Here is a 22,497-nt window from a genome sequence, read left to right as displayed (position 1 = left end):
ACAAGATCATCATCTGATTCACCCTTTTCCGCTGCATCTTTGACATGGTATGAGAGCCACGACGTGCTCTTGAATCGGATCGGTGATTTGTGTGAGTTTTTGGTGCTGAATTTTCGTGACGAAAAGAGACGGTTTGCTGGTTTTTCTGCGTTTTTCACTCAGTCGGGGCTGATTTTGGCTGTAGTGGGCAGATTTGCAGATTCTTTCACTTTTACCTCGACCTAGCTTTGTCACATGTCCAAGTTCTCCAACACCATGGAGAGGAGTGATGAATCAACCAGAGTTACTAGGGAACGCCTATATAGGGGCTTGGAACGCCAGACGTCGTTTTGGGGGCGGGGGAGTGGCTGGAACGTGTCGGAACGGCTGCCCGTTCTCGGCAGACCTGACAAACCAGAAGGTTGGCAGATTCTGGTCAACGGACCCATTTCCGGTCAATAGTCATAAACAACCATATTGTCGGAATGTTGGTTTGTTTAAAAGCTAGTTCTTACCTATAATATGCAACCCCCCTCACCCCTTACCTTTACAATGCATTGTGCACATGCCCATTGCCACAATTTACAAGCTCTAGCCTTATCCTCTCGCCCTTTCAAGCTCTAGCCTCTCTCTCTCTCTCTCTCTCTCTCTCTCTCTCTCTCTCTCTCTCATTTCATTTTGTTACTCTGACTTTGTATCAGATTCACCACATTGTAACGCTTTGGTCTCATAGGTCATTTTGGCCTTTTGAAGACGTTAATATAACACTTCATTTCATTTCATTTCTCTCTCTCTCTCTCTCTCTCTCTCTCTCTCTCTCTCTCTCTCTATATATATATATATATATATATATATATATATATATATATATATATATATATATATATATATATAAAGAAGACATCCCAACTTACAGAAGATGGGCAAGGAGCCTAAAAACCAGAACTAAAGACCAAAGGGGTCAGGATTAACAATCCTAACCCTGTCAACTTGCAGATCCCAGGCAAGGGGCCTAACCCTAAAAGAAGCAGACTCAACACATTGCATGGAGATGATGACGTAGCAGCCCAACTGTAAAAACACAGAGATTCATGCTGACGTTATGCTATATGGATTTCCATTAATTGAGGAAATCCTTGCTAGCCTCATGGGCACTTGCTTTTGGACGAGATTCTTTTAGAACTGTTGCTTTTCATGTGAGATGCTTTTGGATAGGCCAAGGGCCTTCAAATATGCTATGTGGGCTCTCTCTCTAGCATTCTACCACGTGGAGAAGCAAAGCAGAGTTCTCAGAGCTTGTACCTTTTTGAAGCAATATAAAGAAATAGTGAAAGGGATCCTAGGGATTGGGGCAAGTGCCGTCTGGGTGTGGAACTCTGCCACTCCGTGTCTCTCATGTGGATTTCTTGTAGTTCAGTTATTTTAGAGTGCTAAAAGTCGGTTCCACTTTGTTCTTTTCAGTTGGCACGTGGTGCCTTCCTGTTACACAGATTTGGAAACATCAATGATGTTGAACAAAAACGCGAGAGCCTTTGGCCTGCTGCCAACCTTGGCCGATCTGCACCCTAAGGGCTGCCCCATGAGGGCCGCTTGTTGGGTTGAACTGCTATGTCCAAGAGTGGGACCCCCTCTGCTCCCTATGTAGGGGTCATAACCAGGTTGCCTGACCCACTCCTCAAACCCCACGACTTAGTGAACCTTGTGAATAGGCTAATAGGGATATATATGAAGAAATAGGGGATCTGGGACAGTAGAGGCCCCTAGGGCTCGGGAAAAAATCTGGAAGGGCTAGGGAAAAATTTAAAATACCCCTTGCTAGTAGGAAGCTACATGGCCATGGAAATAGCCAAAAACCGAAAGCTACACATGGCTGGAAAATCCCAACACGAGAAAACTACATCACTTTGGCCGTGCATGGCTACAATACAGCCCTCACTCCCTATCACCTGTCCTTGGAGACTGGGATTGGGCGAATCTAGAGAGATGCCACAACTCTTAACACATTCTACAAAGGGTAGAAAGATTGTGCTGGAAAGGGTTTGAAAATGGGAGAGAGTAAGCACCATTAAGAAACAAGTTCCACATTTTATGCTAGAACCTTCCACATAAGCTTTCAAGGGATTACTTTTTTAATGTCAATTCTAAAGTAGCCAATAATCCTGGTTTTATGGTATCTGGTGGTGATGTCACATTCATCGAAGAAGATGAAATGCGACTGGCATACTCATGAGGCGGAAGGACAGTGGCCTGTCCATATGTGTCAATGGGGGCTATCTATATTAACGAGAATGGGGGGCCGCCCTTGTGTGCGAATGGGGCATCATTAGGAGGGCTTACATGTAGAACACATGAGAGAAAGGGGTACGCGGGCACTGAGGAGGGGGCCTTTGCCTTCTTCTAGCTTTCATCATCTTCTTCTGCATGAGTTCTTCAAAAAGAGTTGGCTTCTACCTTATTGTAGGGATTTGAGTGGGGAGGGAGAAATACAAGCCAAGGCACGAATTCATAGAAGGAAGCAAGGGGTGCTCTATAGAAAAGAAAGGAAAGCTTTCTCTTCAGGGTCCAGCTCATCCAAGGGTTTTGTTCAGCCTCAGCTGCCAGTAAAGAACCCATATTGTCAGAATTTTTCTCAAAGCCTTTTGATTTTGATCGGTCGGCGGTTGCATAAGCGCTTCATTACGTTTTTTCCATTGCATGAAAAGCTGATGTAGTTTTCCCTTGATATGCGAGAATGTCTTAGGTTTTGCAATCTCTACTGCGAGATGATGTTGTGGCTCGTGCACGAATTACTTTAAACCAGGTGCTCTCCTTTCTTAAATCCAAGCGTAGATTTGATTTTTTTGAGGGACCCATTTTATATTAAAGGTTTTTTCCAACTTGCTCTTCAGGCTGATATGGGTCTTAACTTCAGTGTGAGCAAAGGTCCATCCGAAGGGGGTGAAGCTCATCAGGAGTTTCTTGCAGAGGATGATCTTGCAGCTGTAACGGAAGAGAAGGAGGTGCATTCTTTCGAGATTGATCCTGCACAGGTTTGGGCTTTGGCCATCAAAACTGTCGTTTGCATCAAACTCAAGAATGTCAAACATTGAGGTCCATCAATGGTTTAGGCCAATATGTGATTTGTATGCTGTCAGGTGGAGCATGTAAAGCAGCGATGCCTGCCGAGTGCACTAAATTATCCAATGCTTGAGGAGTATGATTTTAGAAATGACACGGTGAATTGCAAACAACCCAAGAGGATCTTTGGTAGTTGCTTTAATGACCTTTGAGATTTTATTGTCATTATGACTTCTGAATCAGGTGAATCCAGATTTGAACATTGAACTGAAACCACAGGCCCAGCCACGGCCTTATCAAGAGAAAAGCTTGAGCAAAATGTTTGGAAACGGTATGAGGCTCTTAGTTTTCTGAAACAAGCATTGCTTTGCCTATCCGATTGAGCGAGCACTGAGAGAATTAGTGGACTCTATCTTCATTGTAGGTCGTGCAAGATCTGGTATTATCGTTCTACCATGTGGAGCAGGAAAGTCACTTGTAGGTGTTTCTGCAGCATGCAGGATCAGGAAAAGTGTTCTCTGCCTTGCAACAAATGCAGTCTCTGTAGATCAATGGGCTTTTCAGTTCAAGCTCTGGTCAACTGTGCGAGATGATCAAATCTGCCGATTTACATCTGACAGCAAGGAGAGATTTCGAGGTAATGCAGGTGTTGTGGTGGCAACCTACAATATGGTTGCCTTTGGAGGTAAAAGGTCTGAAGAATCTGAGAAAATCATTGAGGAGATCCGAAACCGAGAGTGGGGCTTGCTCCTGATGGATGAGGTCAGCTCAAAGGATCAAGCTGCTTGAACTGATCTGCTTTTTTGGCTCTTTGGTGGATTTTAATTTACCTCTCGTTTACTGATCTGATGGTAGGTACACGTGGTTCCTGCACATATGTTTCGTAAAGTTATAAGCATAACAAAATCTCATTGCAAACTTGGCTTGACTGGTATAACTTTCTACTAAATTGGCCCTTCTTAAAACGGCAGTTCATGAAATTGTTACTAACGTGTTTTGGGTTGCAGCTACTCTTGTGAGAGAGGATGAGCGCATCACTGATTTGAATTTCTTGATTGGACCAAAGCTGTACGAGGCGAACTGGCTGGATTTGGTCAAGCAAGGATTTATTGCGAACGTTCAGTGTGCAGAAGTCTGGTGCCCAATGACGAAAGAATTTTTTGCGGAGTATGTAAAGAAGGACAATGCAAGGAGGCGTCAGGTGCAAATTCTTATTCCAGGAATAAAGTTGGCTCTGTTTTTGCTATTGAAATAATTCCTTATGGATATACTCCATGCATTTTGACATTACAGGGACTTTATGTGATGAATCCCAATAAATTTAGAGCTTGTGAGTTTTTATTGCGTTTCCATGAGCAACAGAGAGGAGACAAAATCATTGTGTTCTCTGATAACCTGTTTGCCTTGCGGGAGTATGCTACAAAGCTGAGAAAGCCATGCATCTATGGTGCCACAAGGTTTTTTTTTTATCACTTAATTACTGGAGTTGACAAGAATTTTTACATTGGGTGAATGACGTGTACCTATCTTTTGCAGTCATCAAGAGCGCACACATATACTAAATGCTTTCAAGCATAATCCTCAGGTTAACACAGTATTTCTGTCTAAGGTATAGAATGTTTCTTACTTTCCTTGCAACTTGACCTTGCAATATTTCTATTGCTATCTTATGTTGCAAGTACACATATTTCCTTGTTAGGTGGGGGACAACTCTATTGATATCCCTGAAGCAAATGTGATCATTCAGATTTCGTCACATGCTGGTTCACGACGGCAAGAGGCACAGCGTTTAGGACGCATTTTGCGTGCCAAGGTGCTATTACATGCTTGTTTAGAAGAAAGCATCAAAAATTGGTTTAAATCTTCTAAGTTAAAGTTTGGTTTAAACTTGTTTAAATTTCTGAGTTTTTACCCGGTTAAACACTTTAGGGTAAGCCGAAAGATAGAGGACCAGGAGGGGCAGAGGAATTCAATGCATTTTTCTACTCACTGGTGTCAACAGACACACAAGCAAGTTTTTGTGAAATTATTCACATTCAAGTTATAGCTTCTTGTGTTCAGCAATTCGGCGTAGAAGTACGTAACTGTGGTTTTGATTGTCACCTCTGCAGGAAATGTATTTCTCTACAAAGAGGCAACAATTTTTGATTGATCAGGGTTATAGTTTTAAGGTAATTGCTCATAATGCTGGTTGCAAAAGGATACACTTATGATCCTATTGCAAAAGGTTAAAATGGTGGGCAGTTTTCATTAGCAGGTTTTGACAAGCATCCCCCCAGCTGATACAGGTCCGGAGCTCAGCTACTTCAATAAAAATGATCAATTAGATTTACTTACGAAGGTTTTGAATGCTGGGGATGAAGCTGGAGGAATAGAGCAGTTAGAGGAGGACGTTGATGACATTACTCAACTGAAAGCTCGGCGCACAATTGGGTCCATGAGCGCCATGTCTGGGGCCCATGGAATGGTGTATATGGAGTATAGGTATGTAATTTCTCTCTTTATCATATATTTACAATTTGAGCTGTCATTGAGGAGGGTTGAGGACATGGGCGCTGTGTAGATGGTAAGATTTGGGTGTTCCGAGTGAGATTACATGGGGTATCTTGGCAGGTAGGAGACTATGACATGTGGAGTTTGTACATGAGAGGACCTTTGAGGGTTCACTTCCCGGTTGAGTGAAGCACGCATATACACTCTCTCTTACTCATTTCAGTGTGTATATTGATGAGGTATAAGACTGGAGGTGCCCAATTATCAAGCACTTGGATACCCTTTCTGCTTTATGCGGATGATATTGTTCTCGTTGCTGACTCTCCAAAGATGGGGTGCAAATTCTAGACCATCTCAGTAAGTCACAGTGGATGTATGATGAACGGAGAGCTATGGACATACCACTAGCCACTAAGATTTCCAAGAAGATCTAATGAAAGACTGCAGTGCCATAAGAGGTCGTTGGAGCGGATTTGGGAGCTACACACACTATTGTTGTGGTACTTAATAGATAAGTATCTTACATACATAGCTTACGGGAGCTTCCAGGTCATCATTATGCTATATTGGCCCTCGAGTCATCTTCACAGCCAGCCATGGTGGGAGACTCTAGATGTTGGTATGGACAGATGTCAGCTTGGTTTGAAGTTGCATGGCTTTCTTGCTGCTACCATCTATGTGCTAGTGATTGGTGTGAACACACTTAGGACCGTCTAGACACTTTTTCCCTCACTAGGAGGTTTTTTCCCCCGTGCATTGTATATACGCCCATCACTTTAGGGCTAACTTATCTTCCTATTTTCTCACTAGGCAATTTACTCTCTGTTGTGTGCTTTGAGCTTCTTCATTTTCTCCAAGCTGTGAATCCACTCTTGCAGCCCTAATTCCATCAATTGGTATCAAAGCAGGTTGTGTCCTCCCGAGCAATAGTTGCACGTGTCGCTAACATCCCCCTTTCTCCGAATTGGGCGAGCTTTGGTGAGCGTCAACAGATCGAGTAATACTTTGGGATTGCTCGTAGAGCTCAGTGTGCTCATATTTTTGATTTAGGCTCATTTTGGCCTTTGTTTCCACTCAGGGTTGTCCACGTTCGACGTACGGGACGTTCCGTACGTTCCGTACCGTACCGTACGACTCGTACGTTCCGTACATGAGTCGTCCGTTTTTTTTTTTGGGGGCGATTTTTGGTGTGGGAATGTTTTGCATCTCGACTGCATTTGAACAAGAGCCCAATGGCTGCATTGGCTCAAACCACCATGACCTATGTGCGACGAGGCTTGGGTAGCGAATCTACTATGGCCGCCACCCACTTGGGAGATCACGATTCTTCTTTCTTCGGACATTGCCGTTTCCAATGTCCATGGACAGATCTTTCATGTTCTAACTTGTAAGACTTAAGTTACAAGTATTTAGTACTAAGCAGTGTTAGAAAAAAGCCGGGGTCTAGTGTATTTTAACCGGTTGAAATTATAAAATCCCGGTTAGATTTTGAGCTTGCCTCTAAGAAAACCGGCAAATTTACACAAGTTTTAGTGTAATTACCGGCAAAAGCTTCAAATTTTGACCTGAAAACTCAAGTTTTCCCTTATTTTGATCGGTTAGGAAAAATGTTTGTTTCTAGCCTTGGTACTAAGTACTAAGGTCGATGTCATGACTCATATGATCTATCATGTGTAAGACGCATGATTTTTTTTTGCATCGTACGTTACGTCACCGTACGTCTAATTTTTTTTAGTTCGATTAGTACCGTATGTCTTCGTACGTGTACCCGTCGTACGTGACCGTACGTGTCAACTATGTTTCCACTACAAGCACTATTGCTCGGGAAATTTCGTCCTTTTTTGCAGAAATTTTGTCAGTGCTATTTTTTGCAGAATAGGTCCCTTATAGTCCTCTTCAGGTTGTGCTACATAGCACGTGTTAGTCCTACTTCGTTTTTCCTCTTTTGGAGCAATTTTCACATCAATCACAGTCACACTTGCCATGGTTGATAAAACACAGATGTTTTCAGATGTTTGCTACTGAGGATAAATTGGATGGGAATAACTATCCAATGTGGGCTTACATGATGACGCGTTTGCTTGTCTCAAAGGTCGTTTTGAATGTTGTGCAAGGCATTAATGAACATCCGCCTTCTATGGATACGTGCTTTGTTGAGGATGTTGCAGGTTCTAGCAGGTTTGCTGCTAGAGTTGTTTTCCCTATGGCTAAGTAATCTTGTTGGGATGTAAAAGATGCACACGCTCATGCATTGATTCCATTATTACTCCTCACATTCGCTCAACAAAATCAGCAAAGCAGGCTTGGGATACTTTGGCTAGTCTTTATGCAAGTCGCAGTGAGACTAAATTGCATTACTTGGGTGCTCTGCATAGGCGGATGGGGAGATAATGCTCCCCTTCCTATGCTGTTATTTTGAATCCGATCCCTGCTGAGGGAAATGACGTAATTCTCCCCAAGCGAAGCCAGATGAGCTACAAGAGCGCCCAAGTGCCATTCCCTTTTGGGGGGGGGGGGGTTTAACTTCACCTTAAAGGGGTTGGGAGGTGCAAAAGGGAGACATCACCAACCTCAACGGACGCCACCTGTGAGCCGACGCCCTTCCAAGCGGGTATGGCATTTCCTAGGGGAAAACTGTCGGGTTTCAAAGGCAGTTTAGTGACGTGAGTGATAAGTTACCTAGAGGAGGCAACTCCAAAGGGAAGACCGAAGCAAGTCCCGCAGTACCTGGGCCTCTGAACAGAGGTACCTGGTCGCTGTCACGCCCAAATCCAAGTGGCTAGTGGGTATCTCAAGGGATTAGTCATGGGCCTAAGAGTGTAGATAATTGTTAACTCTCGTAATCCAGAGGAAACTAGTGACAAAAGCGTATGCCTTCGGTTTCTGGGTGCATAGTCCTTGTTGTTCTTCTTGTATACTTTTTTGGTGTATGAGGGGAGCGGCCAGGCGTGCCCTACCCGACTCCGAAAACAAAACAAAAAACAAATATTGCATTGTTGCATAAAGAGTTGGAGTCGAAGATTATGGAAAAGAAAAATGACATTGATACTTTTCTTGTTAATATCAAGGATATCAATGAGCAACTCATTTCTACAGGTGAAGTTATTTCTGATAGTTCACTTGTGCAAACTGTTCTTACCATATGTTTGCTAGTACCTCGACACTTATGATCCAAGGAAATCCTCAAGCTGTCAAGTTTGATGCATTATGCACATTGTTGCTGCAAGAGTCACTTTCAAGAAAGAATAGGGCTAAACAACGTACAGTTAAACAAGCTTTTGTTGTTGCTCAAAGAAAAGGTGATAATAACAATGCAGCCACTTCTCATGGTTCTTTAGTGAGTAGCAGATCACGTATATCTAGTGCTTCTACCGGCAACAATTCATCTGGAAATTTTGGTAAGATGCGTTTCCATTATTGCAAGGCTAATGATCACTTAATAAAGCAATGTCTTAAGTTGAAGGAAAATGAGGCCAAGAAGAAAGAGGCTAGATCTATTACCAGTGTAGCTATTGTAAAATCTTCTGAAAATGGAGATTTTGATGTTGATGTAGATACATAGTCAGCATTTAGTGCAGAGTGTAATGATCCTTCTGTCCATGATACCTGTATGTCAGTTGGTACAGAGTCGCATGTTTGGTACTTTGATAGTGGTGCTACAAAGCACATTACTTCGCATCGTGACTTGTTCGCCTCTCTTGAAGGACAGGCTCTCTTGAGGCTGTCCCTCACGGGAATACGGTCACTTGTATCCTCGAGCTTGTACCAACAATACCCCTTATCCGGTCAAGGGAGCTGGAAAGATTGTGCTAATTGTTGCGAATGGCAATTCTTTCACACGTGTTGATGCACTTTATGCACGAGAGATAAAAAAGAACCCTTTGTCTATATTTGCACTTGTCTTGCCTTGTTGTCAAATTTGTGGATGATAGATATAGAGTTCATGGTCTCAGTTGGCTATTTAAGCTCACTTTAAATGGCAAGCGTGGGTAGAATTTTACAAATGCAATTGTGGATTCAAAGGTTGTTTCAGATGCCAAACTTTGGCATACACGTATTGGACATCTGGATTTTGCCAGTTTGCTACGTTTGCAAAAATCTGATATGGTTGCTTCCTTGTCATCTCTTGAAGCATCTTCTAAGCATGTTTGTGAAGGTTGTATTTCGGGTAAGATGCAACCTTCAAAGTTTCCAAAGGATGGCTCAGTAATAGCAACATGCATATTGCAACTTGTGCATAGTGATGTTTGTGGACCTATGCAAACTCCATCCTTGGGTAATCACTTGTACTTCGTGACTTTGTAGCGTAGATAGTGTGTCGTGCTCTCTACAGTGGGTGCTCCTCAGTGCAATGTGCGTGACAATGTCACTCAAAACAAGTTGAAAACAGGAAACAATAGACAACAACTCTCACAGACACAAAAGAGCAATAGCAACAGTAGACCACAACAACTGACTCGACTATCTCAAAGAACTGATACAGACTCTGGCGTGGCAGCACACTCTGCTCCAGCCCAGGACTCTCAAGTACAGTGGGGGTGTCGAGGCTCAGATGTGCGGGGATGGTGAAGACGTGCTCTATCTACAGACTCACTCTAACGACTACATAAAGATAATCCCCAACAATGACCCAAACGACTACTCATATACCCAACCATAGAGAGCCACCAACGGCTCATAAATGTCAGCCCTCTTAAGTCTATCCCAAAACTGAGTGGTGGTGACCTGGCCACGATGTCCACTAGGCCACTGTCAAAATCCTGCCACGTGTCATTGCCTAGCCGAGAGAGTCTGTCCAGTGTGACCAGACCTGACCAACTGTACCAACTGTATGTCCTGTGAAAGTGAAAGTGACACTGTAGCCCTGCTACAGGTTGGCCGCCACGAAACCACTCACCGTCCCAGTGAGAGAACCGCTGAAACTGCTAAAAGGCTGAACTGTAATAATAATGACTATTGTACTGACATGGTGAAAAGACCGTCACTCCTCGTCCCAGAGAAAGAGTAGTCGCTATAGCTGCACTCGAAGGATCGGTGTCCGGAGGTGGAGCCATCAAATCAATGATGGAACTTCGTTGTAGGGACTGCTGAGCTGGTAGAGGCTGTTGGGCTCTATCCATAACTTGGCCCCCTGTGAAAGGAGCCGCCAGCTGCTACACGGCAGAGGGTAACACCTGTCCGGAAGTGAACTGAGGACGGCGAGTGACACAGCCATGGCGGTGAGCCCCAGCAACACCGTCTCGCAGCAAGGAGCGCTATGCATGTGGGACGATGAGGACTGAAATCCGATAGGGTACTGTGGACTGTAGTACTGAACTGGAGGTTGAGGCTGTGTGTATAGTCCCGTGAAGTGCTGAGAGGGACCTGCAGTCTGCAATGGTGGTCCGGATCCAGCCTTAGCCTTAGCCTTAGCCTTAGCCTTAGCCTTAGCCTTAGCCCTTAGCCCTTAGCCCTTAGCCTCAGCTTTAGCCTATGTCCGACTTTATCTTCAAAGCTTGCTGTAGCGCGAATATCGTAGCATCCCGATCCGAGATGGCACTTTCGGCCACCTTCAGAGATCCCGCCATAGCTGCATATATAGCAAAGTGGCGCTGGTGCGTAGCAGCTAACTGTTGCGCTCCAAGCTCTATGGTAGCGATGGCATTCCTGGAGTCTTGTAATACTTTCTCCGAAAGATGTACCAGAGAAGTAGACTCGGCCACCCCTGATGATGTTTCCAAGTGGCACAAGTGGGTCATTATGAGGAGGCACTACTGGTCGAGTAGGACCTGAGACAGGATCTGAGATGGTAGTTGCCGGTGGAGTCAGATGCGTATGGGTGAAGACAGGGGAAGAAGGTAGAGGAATCTCCGAGGGAGAAGCTGCCGATTTGTCGTGAAATTCAGGAGTCGACACTGGTGGCGAGAGAGGGGTGGTAGACAGAGACCGCCGCGGAAGATGTGTGACTTTAGTCTGTTGGCTCTCCGATATTGGCAAGGAGATTAGAGATTCTGCTGCATCTTTGGCCACCTTTGCTTTTATCTTCTTTTTCTTGTGGATTGCAGGATCCGCATGAATGTTTAGTGATTTCCTTTTCCCTTGCACACATTGCATATCATCATCTACTTCGTCTGGTGTAACATGAGTACTGACAACCCATGCCAAGAGAGGGGCTGCAAAGCATTTGAAGCTGAGCTGTACAGATCTCACCTGGGTCCGAAATCTTTTTGCCTGAGACTGTAAAGATGAGAAAAGGATTTGGTGAAATCCACAGGGTTGGGCATGTAGCAAACAGTAAAGACCGTCCCAGTGAGATACTATAGTGGGCAGTTCACATTTCCCTTTATTTTCTTTGGCATCTCTAGCAAGAAAGTAGTACCTAAAGATTGCCAAGATCTGTTTATTTCTTTCATAGTTCGGATGATTTGTATTGAGCATTTCCTCGCATGACTGAATTGTGGCCTCCTTAGAAATCTGAGAGAAGGTTCTAGTGACAGGCTTCACAATTGGGAAGGTTTTCATACCCATAGCATGGCCCAGCCTTGTAGTTGTGAGTTTATGACCTCTGACCTTGGGAAAGTTCTTCAAAAAATCATGAATCATCTCTATAGGAACAGTGCTTAGGAGATCTTCGGCCAATGCTGTGAGACCCATAGTTTGTAGCTGGTCCTTGGAGAGTATTTGGCTGAGAGACGGCCGAGGTGGCTGTAGATAAACAGCCAAGGAGAATGGTGTGCGACTTTTAGATGCAACCGGCCGAGCAATTTCCTGCAGGATGACTGCCTGATTGCGTGTCTTTTTACCTGCTGTTTTTAAGTTTGTTTCTTTTGATGCATCCGACTCAGAGACAGCTTCTGACTCTGAGTCCGAAGTCTTTCATCGCTTGCATCACTTGAGGTGAAGTCATCCACATCATCCACATCTTGGCTGTTAGTTCCCGAATCCTCCTCCTCCTGAAGAGGAGGAGGATTCGGGAACTTCTGACTCTGAGTCCGAAGTTGGGGATGCCTTATAACTTTCATCGCTTGCATCACTTGAGGTGAAGTCATCCACATCATCCACATCTTGGCTGTTAGTTCTCGAATCCTCCTCCTCTTCAGGAGAACTCTCCTGCGGAGGTGGTGGCTTCTTGATTGCTTTTCTTGAGGGTTTGCTAGTACATGCCATGATAAGTGCAGTTTCTTCTTGAACTACTGATGTGCACACCTCGTGCAGAAAGACCCAATAGAGAGTAGAAGAACTTCAGACACTGTCAGTCGAGTTGGTTCGGAATAACCGAAAACTGGACTAGAGATGGCCCAGCGACCTGGGTCGAGCAGTCGGACGAATTTGGAAGTTTCCGAACTAGGAACGGTGAGTGATAGTGAGCGAAATTGTAAAGCACGCCTAATTGGGTGGATATGAGAGGATTGCCAATTTGGGGGAAGGGTGAAATATGAGAGTGCAGGGCTAAGTGACAAGTTTGAAAAAAGCTAGGTTACGAATTGGGGGGAAGTGTGACTAATTGGTAGAGGGTGTAATTTGGGCAGTGCTAAAGTCCGGCTGCACTGGCGAATTTTGGCAGGGGCGAAAAAGGTAGCAGGGACTAATTTGGCCAAAAGAAAGGGGGCGAATTTTGATAGGGCAGAGAAGGGCGAATTGGAGAAAGGGAAGGGGAGGGAATAATATGGAGGGGGACGAATAAGGAGGGGAGGGACGAATTGGAAGGCAGAGTTCGAATTTAGGAAGGGAGGGGGTCGAATTGGGCAGAGGGCGAATTTGGGAAGGGAGGGGGTCGAATTGGGCAAGAGAAGGGGCGAATTGGGTGAGGGACGAATTGGGAGGGCATAGGGGGCGAAATGGTGAGGGGCGAATTGGGAGGGAAGAGAGGGACGAATTGGGGAAGGCAAAGTTCAAATTTAGGAAGGGAGGGGGTCGAATTGGGCAGAGGGCGAATTTGGGAAGGGAGGGGGTCGAATTGGGTGAGGGACGAATTGGGAGGGCATAGGGGGCGAAATGGTGCAGGGGCGAATTGGGAGGGAAGAGAGGGACAATTGGGAACTAGGGGAGGGTTCCAATTGGTAGGAGAAAGCAGGGCGAATTTTTGGAAGGACTAATTCAGCATGGGCGAATTTGGGAGGGAAGGGTGGCGAATTTGGAGAGAGCAAAGGAGGGCGAATTTCACAGATAGGGGAGGGAGACTAATTGGAGAAATGGGATGATTGGCAGGCAATGCTGAAGACGAAATTATGAGGCTGTGCCCCTCCGGTGAGGATACCATACTTCACTTTGCACACTTTGCAGAGAGGCATACAACAAAGAGTTTACCGCTGCTTGATTGCCCAAGCATGTCCTTGAAAACCTTTGCCCATTGTGACCACAATGGGAACAATGCCCAGCCATGTTCTAGGGAGGCCAAGCAAGGCTAAGAACTTACTTACCAAATCTTTACTGACAAGCTACTTATATGTGGCAGACATTGAGAGAAGCTAGTAACCTTAAAGAAAATATCACAAAAGAGACTAGGAGCTTAACTGGAAATACCTTAGTGCTAATGCCAAATAACATTGATAATAGAAAAATTAGAGAAAGAGTGATTGGATTGTAGGAAGTTGAAGACAATACCCAATTACCGAGACTGAGTGGGAAATGATACTTAGACTGAAAGATGGAAACTTCTACAAACCTAGCAGAAATTGAGACATAATAGAACTCCCGTTCTGGTGGAAAGGTAGTTGGGAGGAGAGAGATGGGATATTTGAACCTATAGATGGCGAAATCGTTGCAGATTGCTTACTCAGAGTAATAGCACTTGATTCTGGAGCCATTTACGAGAGGCAATCGAACACCATCCAAAGTTACTAACTGGATTGCTCCTTGTGGCAAAATTTCCTGCACCCTGAATGGCCCTTGCCAGGCTGGAACCAGTTTTTTAGCCTTTTTCAGATACTTAGCTTGATAAAGTAGCACCAGTGCTCCTTGCATTATTTGCGGTTTTCGGAGATGGCGATCATGCCATGCTTTGCGACGAAGCTGCTCTGCTTCCAGAGCCCGGGAAGCCAAACTTCGGCTTTCCTCCAGAAGGTAAAGACGAGAGACAGATGCCGACCCCAAATCTCCATTGGCACGCAGACTACCCAATCGCGGAGATCCTGAATTGAACTCGAAGGGTGCTATCGCTTCCAAACCGAAGGCGAATTGAAATGGGGTGTGATTGGTTGTGGCTTTGAAAGAAGTGCGGTATGCCCAAAGGGTGCCGTGGATAGCTTGACCCCAAGTTGCATGATGCAGATGACATGCTTTCCGCAGAAGTGCTATTAGAACCTTAATAGTGCTCTCCGCCTGCCCATTTGCTCTGGTGAAAAATCTTGTAGTTGGTCAGCAAGATTGAAATTGTTCCATTCACAAAGTGACTACCCCTATCACTGGTGATTTCAAGGGACACCCAAACTTGCACAAAATATTTTCGTAGAGAAACTTGGCTACAGTAGTGCCAGTGCAATCCGTTGTTGCCAGTACCTCTGCCCACTTTGTTGCATAATCTGTAGCCACTAGTAGATACTTTCGATTGCCTGGTTGGGCGGAGGGAGTAATTGGACCCGCAAAATCAATGCCCCATCTCTCAAAGGGCTGCCATGCCATAGAGACCTCCAAGGGACGGTTTGACTGCTTGCTTGGTTTTGGGCCACAGCACTGACATACATCACATATTTTGACATAGACAATTGCATCTCGAAAAATATAGGGCCACCATAAGCCACACTCGAGAATCTTCTGAGCAGTAATATGACCAGGGTAATGGCCACCAGTGGGACCACTATGGGCCTCCTCCAAAATAAACTCCACTTCATGAGGGGAGACACACCGCCTTAGAACACCGTGTCCTGACTTGTATAGCTGGTCCCCAATTAGTGTGAATGGCCTTGTTTCAACAATAGTCGTCGTTTCTGCAGTGGAGAAGCGTTCTCTGGGTACACGCCAGTAGAAAGTAGATGCAAAACATCGCCGTACCATTCCGGAGTGGTATCCACCTTAAAGAGGTTGCTATCTGGAAAGTCGTCTGCAATCCCTGTTGCTTCTTCACCCATGTGAGTGCGAGAGAGGTGGTCGGCATGATGTTTGCCGGGCCTGAGTACCACTTCAAAATCAAATTCTTGAAATAGGAGTAGCCATCGCCATACTCGACCTGCAACTTGCGGCTTGTTGAGTAGATAGCGCAGGGCATGGTGATCAGTAATAACTGTGAAGTGGACCCCTAATAAATAATGCCGAAATTTTTGTAGAGCATACACAATAGCTAAGCCTTCCCTTTCTGTGGTGCTATAGTTGCGTTCTGCCTTGGTGAGTAGGCGACTTGCATAGTGAACAGGGCGATCTAGGTTGTACTCCTTACTAGGCTAAGTCAGCACAGCACCCATAGCCAATTGACTGGCATCAGTATGTACATGAAAAGGGAGAGACCAATCGGGAGCTACTAGGATAAGCGCTTCAGTGAGGCATTTTTTGAGATATGCAAAAGCTTTAGCCTCTGCATTCGACCATTGGAATGGCACAGTAGCACTGGTTAGGCGTGTTAGGGGCTGAGCCACTTGCGCATACATGCGTATAAACCTACGATGATAGCCTGTGTGACCAACAAAGCTCTGCACCCCTTTTGGATTGATGGGAGGTGGTAACTTCAAGATTGCCACAATCTTCTCTGGGTCAGGTGCTAAACCTTTAGCAGACACCACATGGCCTAGCAGTGTGCCCTCAGTGACCAAAAAATGACATTTGTTAGGATTCAGCTTTAGGCACGCCTCTCTGCACCTGAGGAAGACAACAGAGAGCTGAGCGAGGTGTTCCTCTAAATTTTCCATTGGGGTTGAACATTGAGCACCTGAGAAGGTCAAAAAATCGTCCATGAAGATGCGAAGATGATCCGTAGCAAAGGACAAAATATGAGATACACCGCTCGGTTGAAAGAAGGTGGAGCGTTTTTCAACCCAAAAGACATTCTAGTGTAGATAAAAATACCCGAGGGAGTCACAAAAAAAGCCGTTTTCAGTTGATCACCTGGATGGATGCCCAACTGATTGTATCCACTAAACCCATCCATGAAACTGTACAATATATGCCCTGCTACATCTTCGAGCACACGCTCAGTGAAAGGTGTTGGGAAACCATCTGGGATAGTTACCTTATTCAAAGCACGGTAATCTACACACACACGGATTTTGTTGGATTGCTTCTTAGGCGCTATCACCATGGGTGATAACCACTCAGAGTGCTCCATAGGTAGAATGATCCCTTCCTCTTGCATTTTTTCCAACTCTGACTTGACTGCCCCAGCGTACTTCGGGTTGAGCTTGTAAGCTCGGCCTCTTACAGGCTTAGCCCCTTCAACCAGAGGTATAGTGTGGACACCCAATTCTGGTGGGATCCCCCCCAAATCCTTGTAGGACCAAGCAAAAACATATTTAAAAGAGTGTATGAAAGAGACTACCTAATCGAGTAATGCGGGATGCTCCCATAACCAAGCTGCTAAGAGGACGTGTTGAGGGTTGTCAGGGTCGCCCAGGTTGACTTTTTTGACAGGGTCAGGAGGTGTAACTGTGGAGGGTACTTCAGAAGTTGAAACATGAGCTGCCTCTTGGAGCTTCGAGACATCATATGCTGGCGTTTGATCAATTGGAAACTCCGCATACTCTTCTTGTAACCATCCAGGCAGAAGCTCATCGAAGGGTAATTCTTCAGACACCAACATAACCGGGTGCTTTAGAGTGGGCGGGGCATCCGATCTGGGAGATGTTAGAGGAAGGGGGGAATCATTGGCGAGTTCATCCAGAGGATATTTTTCCCCCCTTCGGTGATGTGTGATAGGTTCCCCGAGGCCGAGGGCTTCCATAGGAGGATCATCTGAATCTTGAGAATTTGGGGCTGACCCACTTACTGCTTGGACTGGTCCACTGTCTACTGTAGGCCTACTGTCTAGTGTAGGACTTGTGACATCTGTGTCCGCCTGAGGAGTTGGAAGAGAGAGTGTTACCGGCACATGTGAGTTTTGAATAGATACCATATAGCATGGCATCGAGGCGGTAGCTTCCAACCACTGCAGCAGTTCGTCGTCATACTCGTCAGGTGGGATGGGCTACTCAGGGTCAGGGTTGGACTGTACTGAGAATGAGCTATGATGAACCACTGGATCCATACCTCCTTCGAGCCGAATTGGTTGCATGGGGGAGCCAGGAGTATGTATCCACATTGCGTCGTTGCCCCAATCATGAAGTGCCTTAGTATGCCTCAACCATGGTCGACCAATCAACAAAGGAAATCCTCCCTCCACCTGAGGAAGACTGACCACCACAAAATCCAAGCTAAATGTGAAGTCTTGTATCATCAGAGGTACCTTCTCTACTATGCCCACAGGGTAGACTGTCCTCTGGTCTGCCAATGTAACAATGAATGGAGCAAGGCGGGTAGGTTGCAGGCCTAGGGCCAACATAGTAAATTCTGGCATCAGATTGATCCCAGATCCACCATCCACTATGACGCCTGAGAATTTGTGCCCAAGAATAGACACAGTGAGACGAGGACTTTTATAGTCGGTTAGGGGAGCAGCTGGATATGAAATCATGTAGACTCGAAGGGCTGCACAGGTAGGTGCCCGCCACTAGGCCCTGCACCAGGGTACAGAGACTGGATGATGGAAAGGGTGTCACTTCTAAAATTTGCATCAAGTCGAAGCATGTCGTACAGTGACACTTGTTGAAAAGTGTTTTTCAAGATAGACTCTGCTGTGGGCTTGTTTCATTTGATTAGAGCTTGCTCTGGTATGTTAAGCTTCTGCAAGTCCTCTACTGCTTCGATGAAAGCACCATCAATATCTGATAGAAGCGAGGTAGGCTGGCTCTTGACACTACCTGCTGGTTTGTCAGCTACTACTGCAGGTTGACTCATTTGTGTGACAGGAGATGGAAAGATTGGACCACTAGGGAGGCTGAGACCAAGAGCAGCTCTCTGTGCCCGTGTGAGCACCCCAGCCGGCTCTTCCACTTGCTTCAACCCTTCTTGAGAGGCAACTACCAGAGTGGAAGGTGGTGCCCGTGGAATGGAGCTTACTGTGATGAGATTAAGCTTTGGAAATGTAAACTCCTATTGGCTTGTGCTTGCAGATGTGGACGCTCGTTGTTTTGGGCAATCCTTACTATAGTGATCCTTAGCTTCAGGGCAATGGCGGCAAGGAGGGGACCCTTCTGGTAAGGGACATTTGCTCTGATAGTGTCCATACTCCCCACACCTGTAGCACAAAGTTGGCCTATTTGAGGGGCGAGGTGGTCTCTGCCCTTGCTGCATGGGACCGGAGGCCGACGTGTAGAAGCTTTGGGGAACTGAAGGAGTACTAGCATGATAAAAGCTAGGAGATGCAAAGTTATTGTGCATACCTTGCTGCATAGGAGGTGTTGTCAGCAGAGGTGGCAACGGGTTTTGATGGGCTTAGGGTGAGACCATGTTCGATGCAGGTGCTAGCCCTTGTTGGAGAGAAGGACCTAGACTTTGTTGTATTTGCCGCAACCCCTTGATATAGTAGCAATCCTTGTCTTCGTGCCCAGATTTTTCGCAGAAGTGGCAATAAGCCCAAAGGGGACAATCCTGTGGAGGATGCCCTGGAGAGCGACACGAGCTGCACCATACCATAGCCTTAGTCTCTTGTTGAGACCGAAGCTCTTCTAGCTCTCTCTTGATTTTATCCAAAGCCTCCAGATGTGGGGGTTTCTCCTGACGAAGAGAGATATTTTTCTCCTCTTGAAGTGCGCGTTGTAGTTTTAAGGCTTCAAGTTCTCTACATAAAGAAGTCAATGGATCAGCAGGACTTTCTGGAAACACAGAGGAGGTCTCTGTGTTAGGGGAGTTGTTGAACAGCTTTCTAGCCCCCTCTATCCTAGTAGCAGCTGCGATGAACTCCTCCAAAGTGGCGTCGTTCTGGAGACTCTCTCGGAGTTTTTGTTGAGGAGTTTTGGGAAGCGCCTTCTCCACCCACTTCTTCACCATGAATTCACCGGGTTGCTGGGGATGCTTGGCAACCAGAGACTTGGTCTTAGTTATAAGCTCTGCAAAAGTCTCCTCTAGCTGGAGCACCATGTTGGCTAACTCATCCAACATCTTCTTCTGGTAGTCACCGGGCCTGAAGCTGCACAGAACTGTTGCCTTAAGGCTGCCCAAGTTGCAAAATGATTTTTTGCAAACTTGCTTTACCATTTGTCTGCTAAGCCATCCAAGGTGGATGGAAAGAGTACCAAATAAGCATCTTTTCTGTTAAGACCACGACCCCTACAGAGAGATACAAACCTCCTTGCATTGTCATCAACATCTTCTCAAGAGAGTCCTTTGAATGTAGGGAACTTGATGTTTACCTTGGCCAAAACGCTAGCCAACGGCTCCATGGCCCCTTGCTGAGCCTGTTGCTCAATAGCCTGCTGTAGCAAAATAGGAGAGAGCTTTACTGGAGAAGGTGATCTGGAAGAAGTGGAACCGGACGGAGGAATGGGTGATGTCATATGTGGAGGTATGGGTGACGAGGTTGATGGACTTCTACTAGGTAATAAGGGTCGTCTTCTATTGTAGTACTTCAAAGGGCTCAGTAGTGCGCTTTGACGCTCGACTGACCGCCTTGTATGTGTCATGCAGTGACCACCAATCCAACTGAACCTTGGGCAAGAAAACCTGTACTGGTTGAAGACAGGTCTAGACTCAGGCTGGACCAGGGACGAGGATAGATTGGACCAGGCTAGAGAGACCAGACCAATTGGACCAGGGCGAGATAGGACCAGACAAGATGGACTTAGACCAGGGACGAGGACAGATTGGACCAGGCTAGAGAGACCAGACCAATTGGACCAGGGCGAGAGAGGACCAGCCCAAAAGGACCAAGGCCTAGAGAGGAACAGACCACTAGGCTACACAGTGCCGAGCAAAGTAGGCGAAGCTAGTTAAACCCAACTAGCTTCCAGATTTGCACTTCACAGAGAGTGAGACTTCAGTTGAGGTCCCACCGTGATCGCCAAAATGAGAGCACCTGTAGCGCAGATAGTGTGTCGTGCTCTCTACAGTGGGTGCTCCTCAGTGCAATGTGCGTGACAATCTCACTCAAAACAAGCTGAAAACAGGAAACAATAGACAACAACTCTCACAGACACAAAAGAGCAACAGCAACAGTAGATCACAACAACTGACTTGACTATCTCAAAGAACTGATACAGACTCTGGCGTGGCAGCACACTCGGCTCCAGCCCAGGACTCTCAGGTACAGTGGGGGTGTCGAGGCTCAGATGTGCGGGGATGGTGAAGACGTGCTTTATCTACAGACTCACTCTAACGACTACATAAAGATAATCCCCAACAATGACCCAAACGACTACTCATATACCCAACCATAGAGAGCCACCAACGGCTCATAAATGTCAGCCCTCTAAGTCTATCCCGAAACTGAGTGGTGGTGACCTGGCCACGATGTCCACTAGGTCACCGTCAAAATCCTGCCACGTGTCGTTGTCGAGCCGAGAGAGTCCGTCCAGTGTGAACCAGACCCGACCAACTGTACCAACTGTATGTCCTGTGAAAGTGAAAGTGACACTGTAGCCCTGCTACTATAGACTTTCATTGATGATTACTCCAGGCATGCATCCTTGGGTGGGTAGTTGTACTTCGTGACTTTCATTGATGATTACTCTCGGTGTATCTGTTTATAGCTAAGTCCGAAGTGCACATGTGTTTCAAGCAATTTCTCATTGTGATTGAAAATGTTTGTGTAGTATGGGTACCCTCCGTTCAGATCGAGGGGGGGAGTATATGTCTCAAACAAAACATATCTTGGTTTCACGAGATATTGTGTTTGTGGAAGATTTTGTTCAACCTTTGTTATCATGTACCAGATATGATAATGTAAGCTAACGGGACATTTATGACACTTTTTTGCCTCTTTTTAATGGTTGAAACTTGAAAGTAAGTTCCAATGAGGCAGATGTACAACCTATGGAGTCTTTTGAAAATGTGATGGATCAGTCTATTACTAATACAGATATGCATGATGTACTTGATGTGGAAAGGGCTTAGAATGAAGACGCTAGAGGTATGCCAAAAGGACTGGTGCATACTTTGCGTGACTGTAAATTGGATACACATGTCTAGTCGTACTCGTTCAGGTTCTCACCATGCATCATATGCGTCAGATTGTTATGCTTTGGTTGTTTCTAGTTTATGTGATGAAGAGGAACCTCTTTCTTTTGATGAAGCACATAATTCAAAAGATTCGATAGCTACGTGCAATTAGAATATGATTCACTTATAGAGAATGAAACATGGATGATGGACCTAATGTGATTTGCCTCCAGGAAAAAAGGCCATTGGTATGAAGTGGGTCTACAAGTTGAAACGTAAGCTAGATAGCGAGATTGATCACTACAATGCTAGACTTGTTGCGAAAGGTTATGTACAACAGAAAGGCATATGACTATGAAGAGACTTTTGCTCCCACTTGTCGTACGACTACTGTTCGATTTCTACCTCAAATATATCACCGTTCAAAACTCTTTTTGGATGGAATGTATATCAATCAAACATTGGTATTGCTTTTTTGAACGGTGATATATTTGAGGAAATATATATAGCGCGTCCTCGTGGTTTTGTCAAGAAATGACAAGAAACAAAAGTGTGCAAATGCAAGAACGCTTTGTAAAGGTTGAAGTGAGGAGAAAGCTGACACTCATTTGGTTAAACAAGGCTTTTGTAACAGTCCAACTAAAAGCACTTTGTAAGTCAAACGTGAGGGTGATGTATATCTCATCGTCATTTTGTATGTAAATGATTTATTGATTACGGGTCCGAATGAGATGCACATTGTTGAATTCAAGGCTGAATTGAATGCTACTTTCGAGATGGAAGACTTGGGTTTTTGCATCATTACTTGGGCATACAATTTAAGCAGTGTGATGGAGGTATTTCTTTGTGCCAAGCAAGATGCATAGAGACATT

General features: G+C 45.5%; 1 protein-coding gene across 1 annotated transcript in view; it reads left to right on the top strand.

The window, feature by feature from the left end:
- Positions 1–22,497, top strand: part of LOC147442956 (general transcription and DNA repair factor IIH helicase/translocase subunit XPB1-like) — a 134,810-nt gene that overhangs the window by 108,704 nt on the left and 3,609 nt on the right. The window contains exons 6-18 of the mRNA XM_086528927.1: positions 2,720–2,779; positions 2,868–3,008; positions 3,114–3,194; positions 3,280–3,367; positions 3,461–3,798; positions 3,892–3,967; positions 4,044–4,237; positions 4,330–4,493; positions 4,573–4,645; positions 4,736–4,849; positions 4,966–5,046; positions 5,148–5,207; positions 5,294–5,520. Coding sequence (XP_086385053.1) covers positions 2,720–2,779; positions 2,868–3,008; positions 3,114–3,194; positions 3,280–3,367; positions 3,461–3,798; positions 3,892–3,967; positions 4,044–4,237; positions 4,330–4,493; positions 4,573–4,645; positions 4,736–4,849; positions 4,966–5,046; positions 5,148–5,207; positions 5,294–5,520 — 1,697 coding nt within the window. The remainder of the gene's footprint in view (positions 1–2,719; positions 2,780–2,867; positions 3,009–3,113; positions 3,195–3,279; positions 3,368–3,460; positions 3,799–3,891; positions 3,968–4,043; positions 4,238–4,329; positions 4,494–4,572; positions 4,646–4,735; positions 4,850–4,965; positions 5,047–5,147; positions 5,208–5,293; positions 5,521–22,497) is intronic.

Source organism: Adiantum capillus-veneris, chromosome 14 (genome assembly GCF_014529385.1).
Source record: "Adiantum capillus-veneris isolate H3 chromosome 14, ASM1452938v2, whole genome shotgun sequence".
In the NCBI taxonomy this organism is placed as follows: domain Eukaryota; kingdom Viridiplantae; phylum Streptophyta; class Polypodiopsida; order Polypodiales; family Pteridaceae; genus Adiantum; species Adiantum capillus-veneris.
Note: the sequence above shows the minus strand (reverse complement) of the source record. Positions and strands in the feature narration are given on the sequence as shown.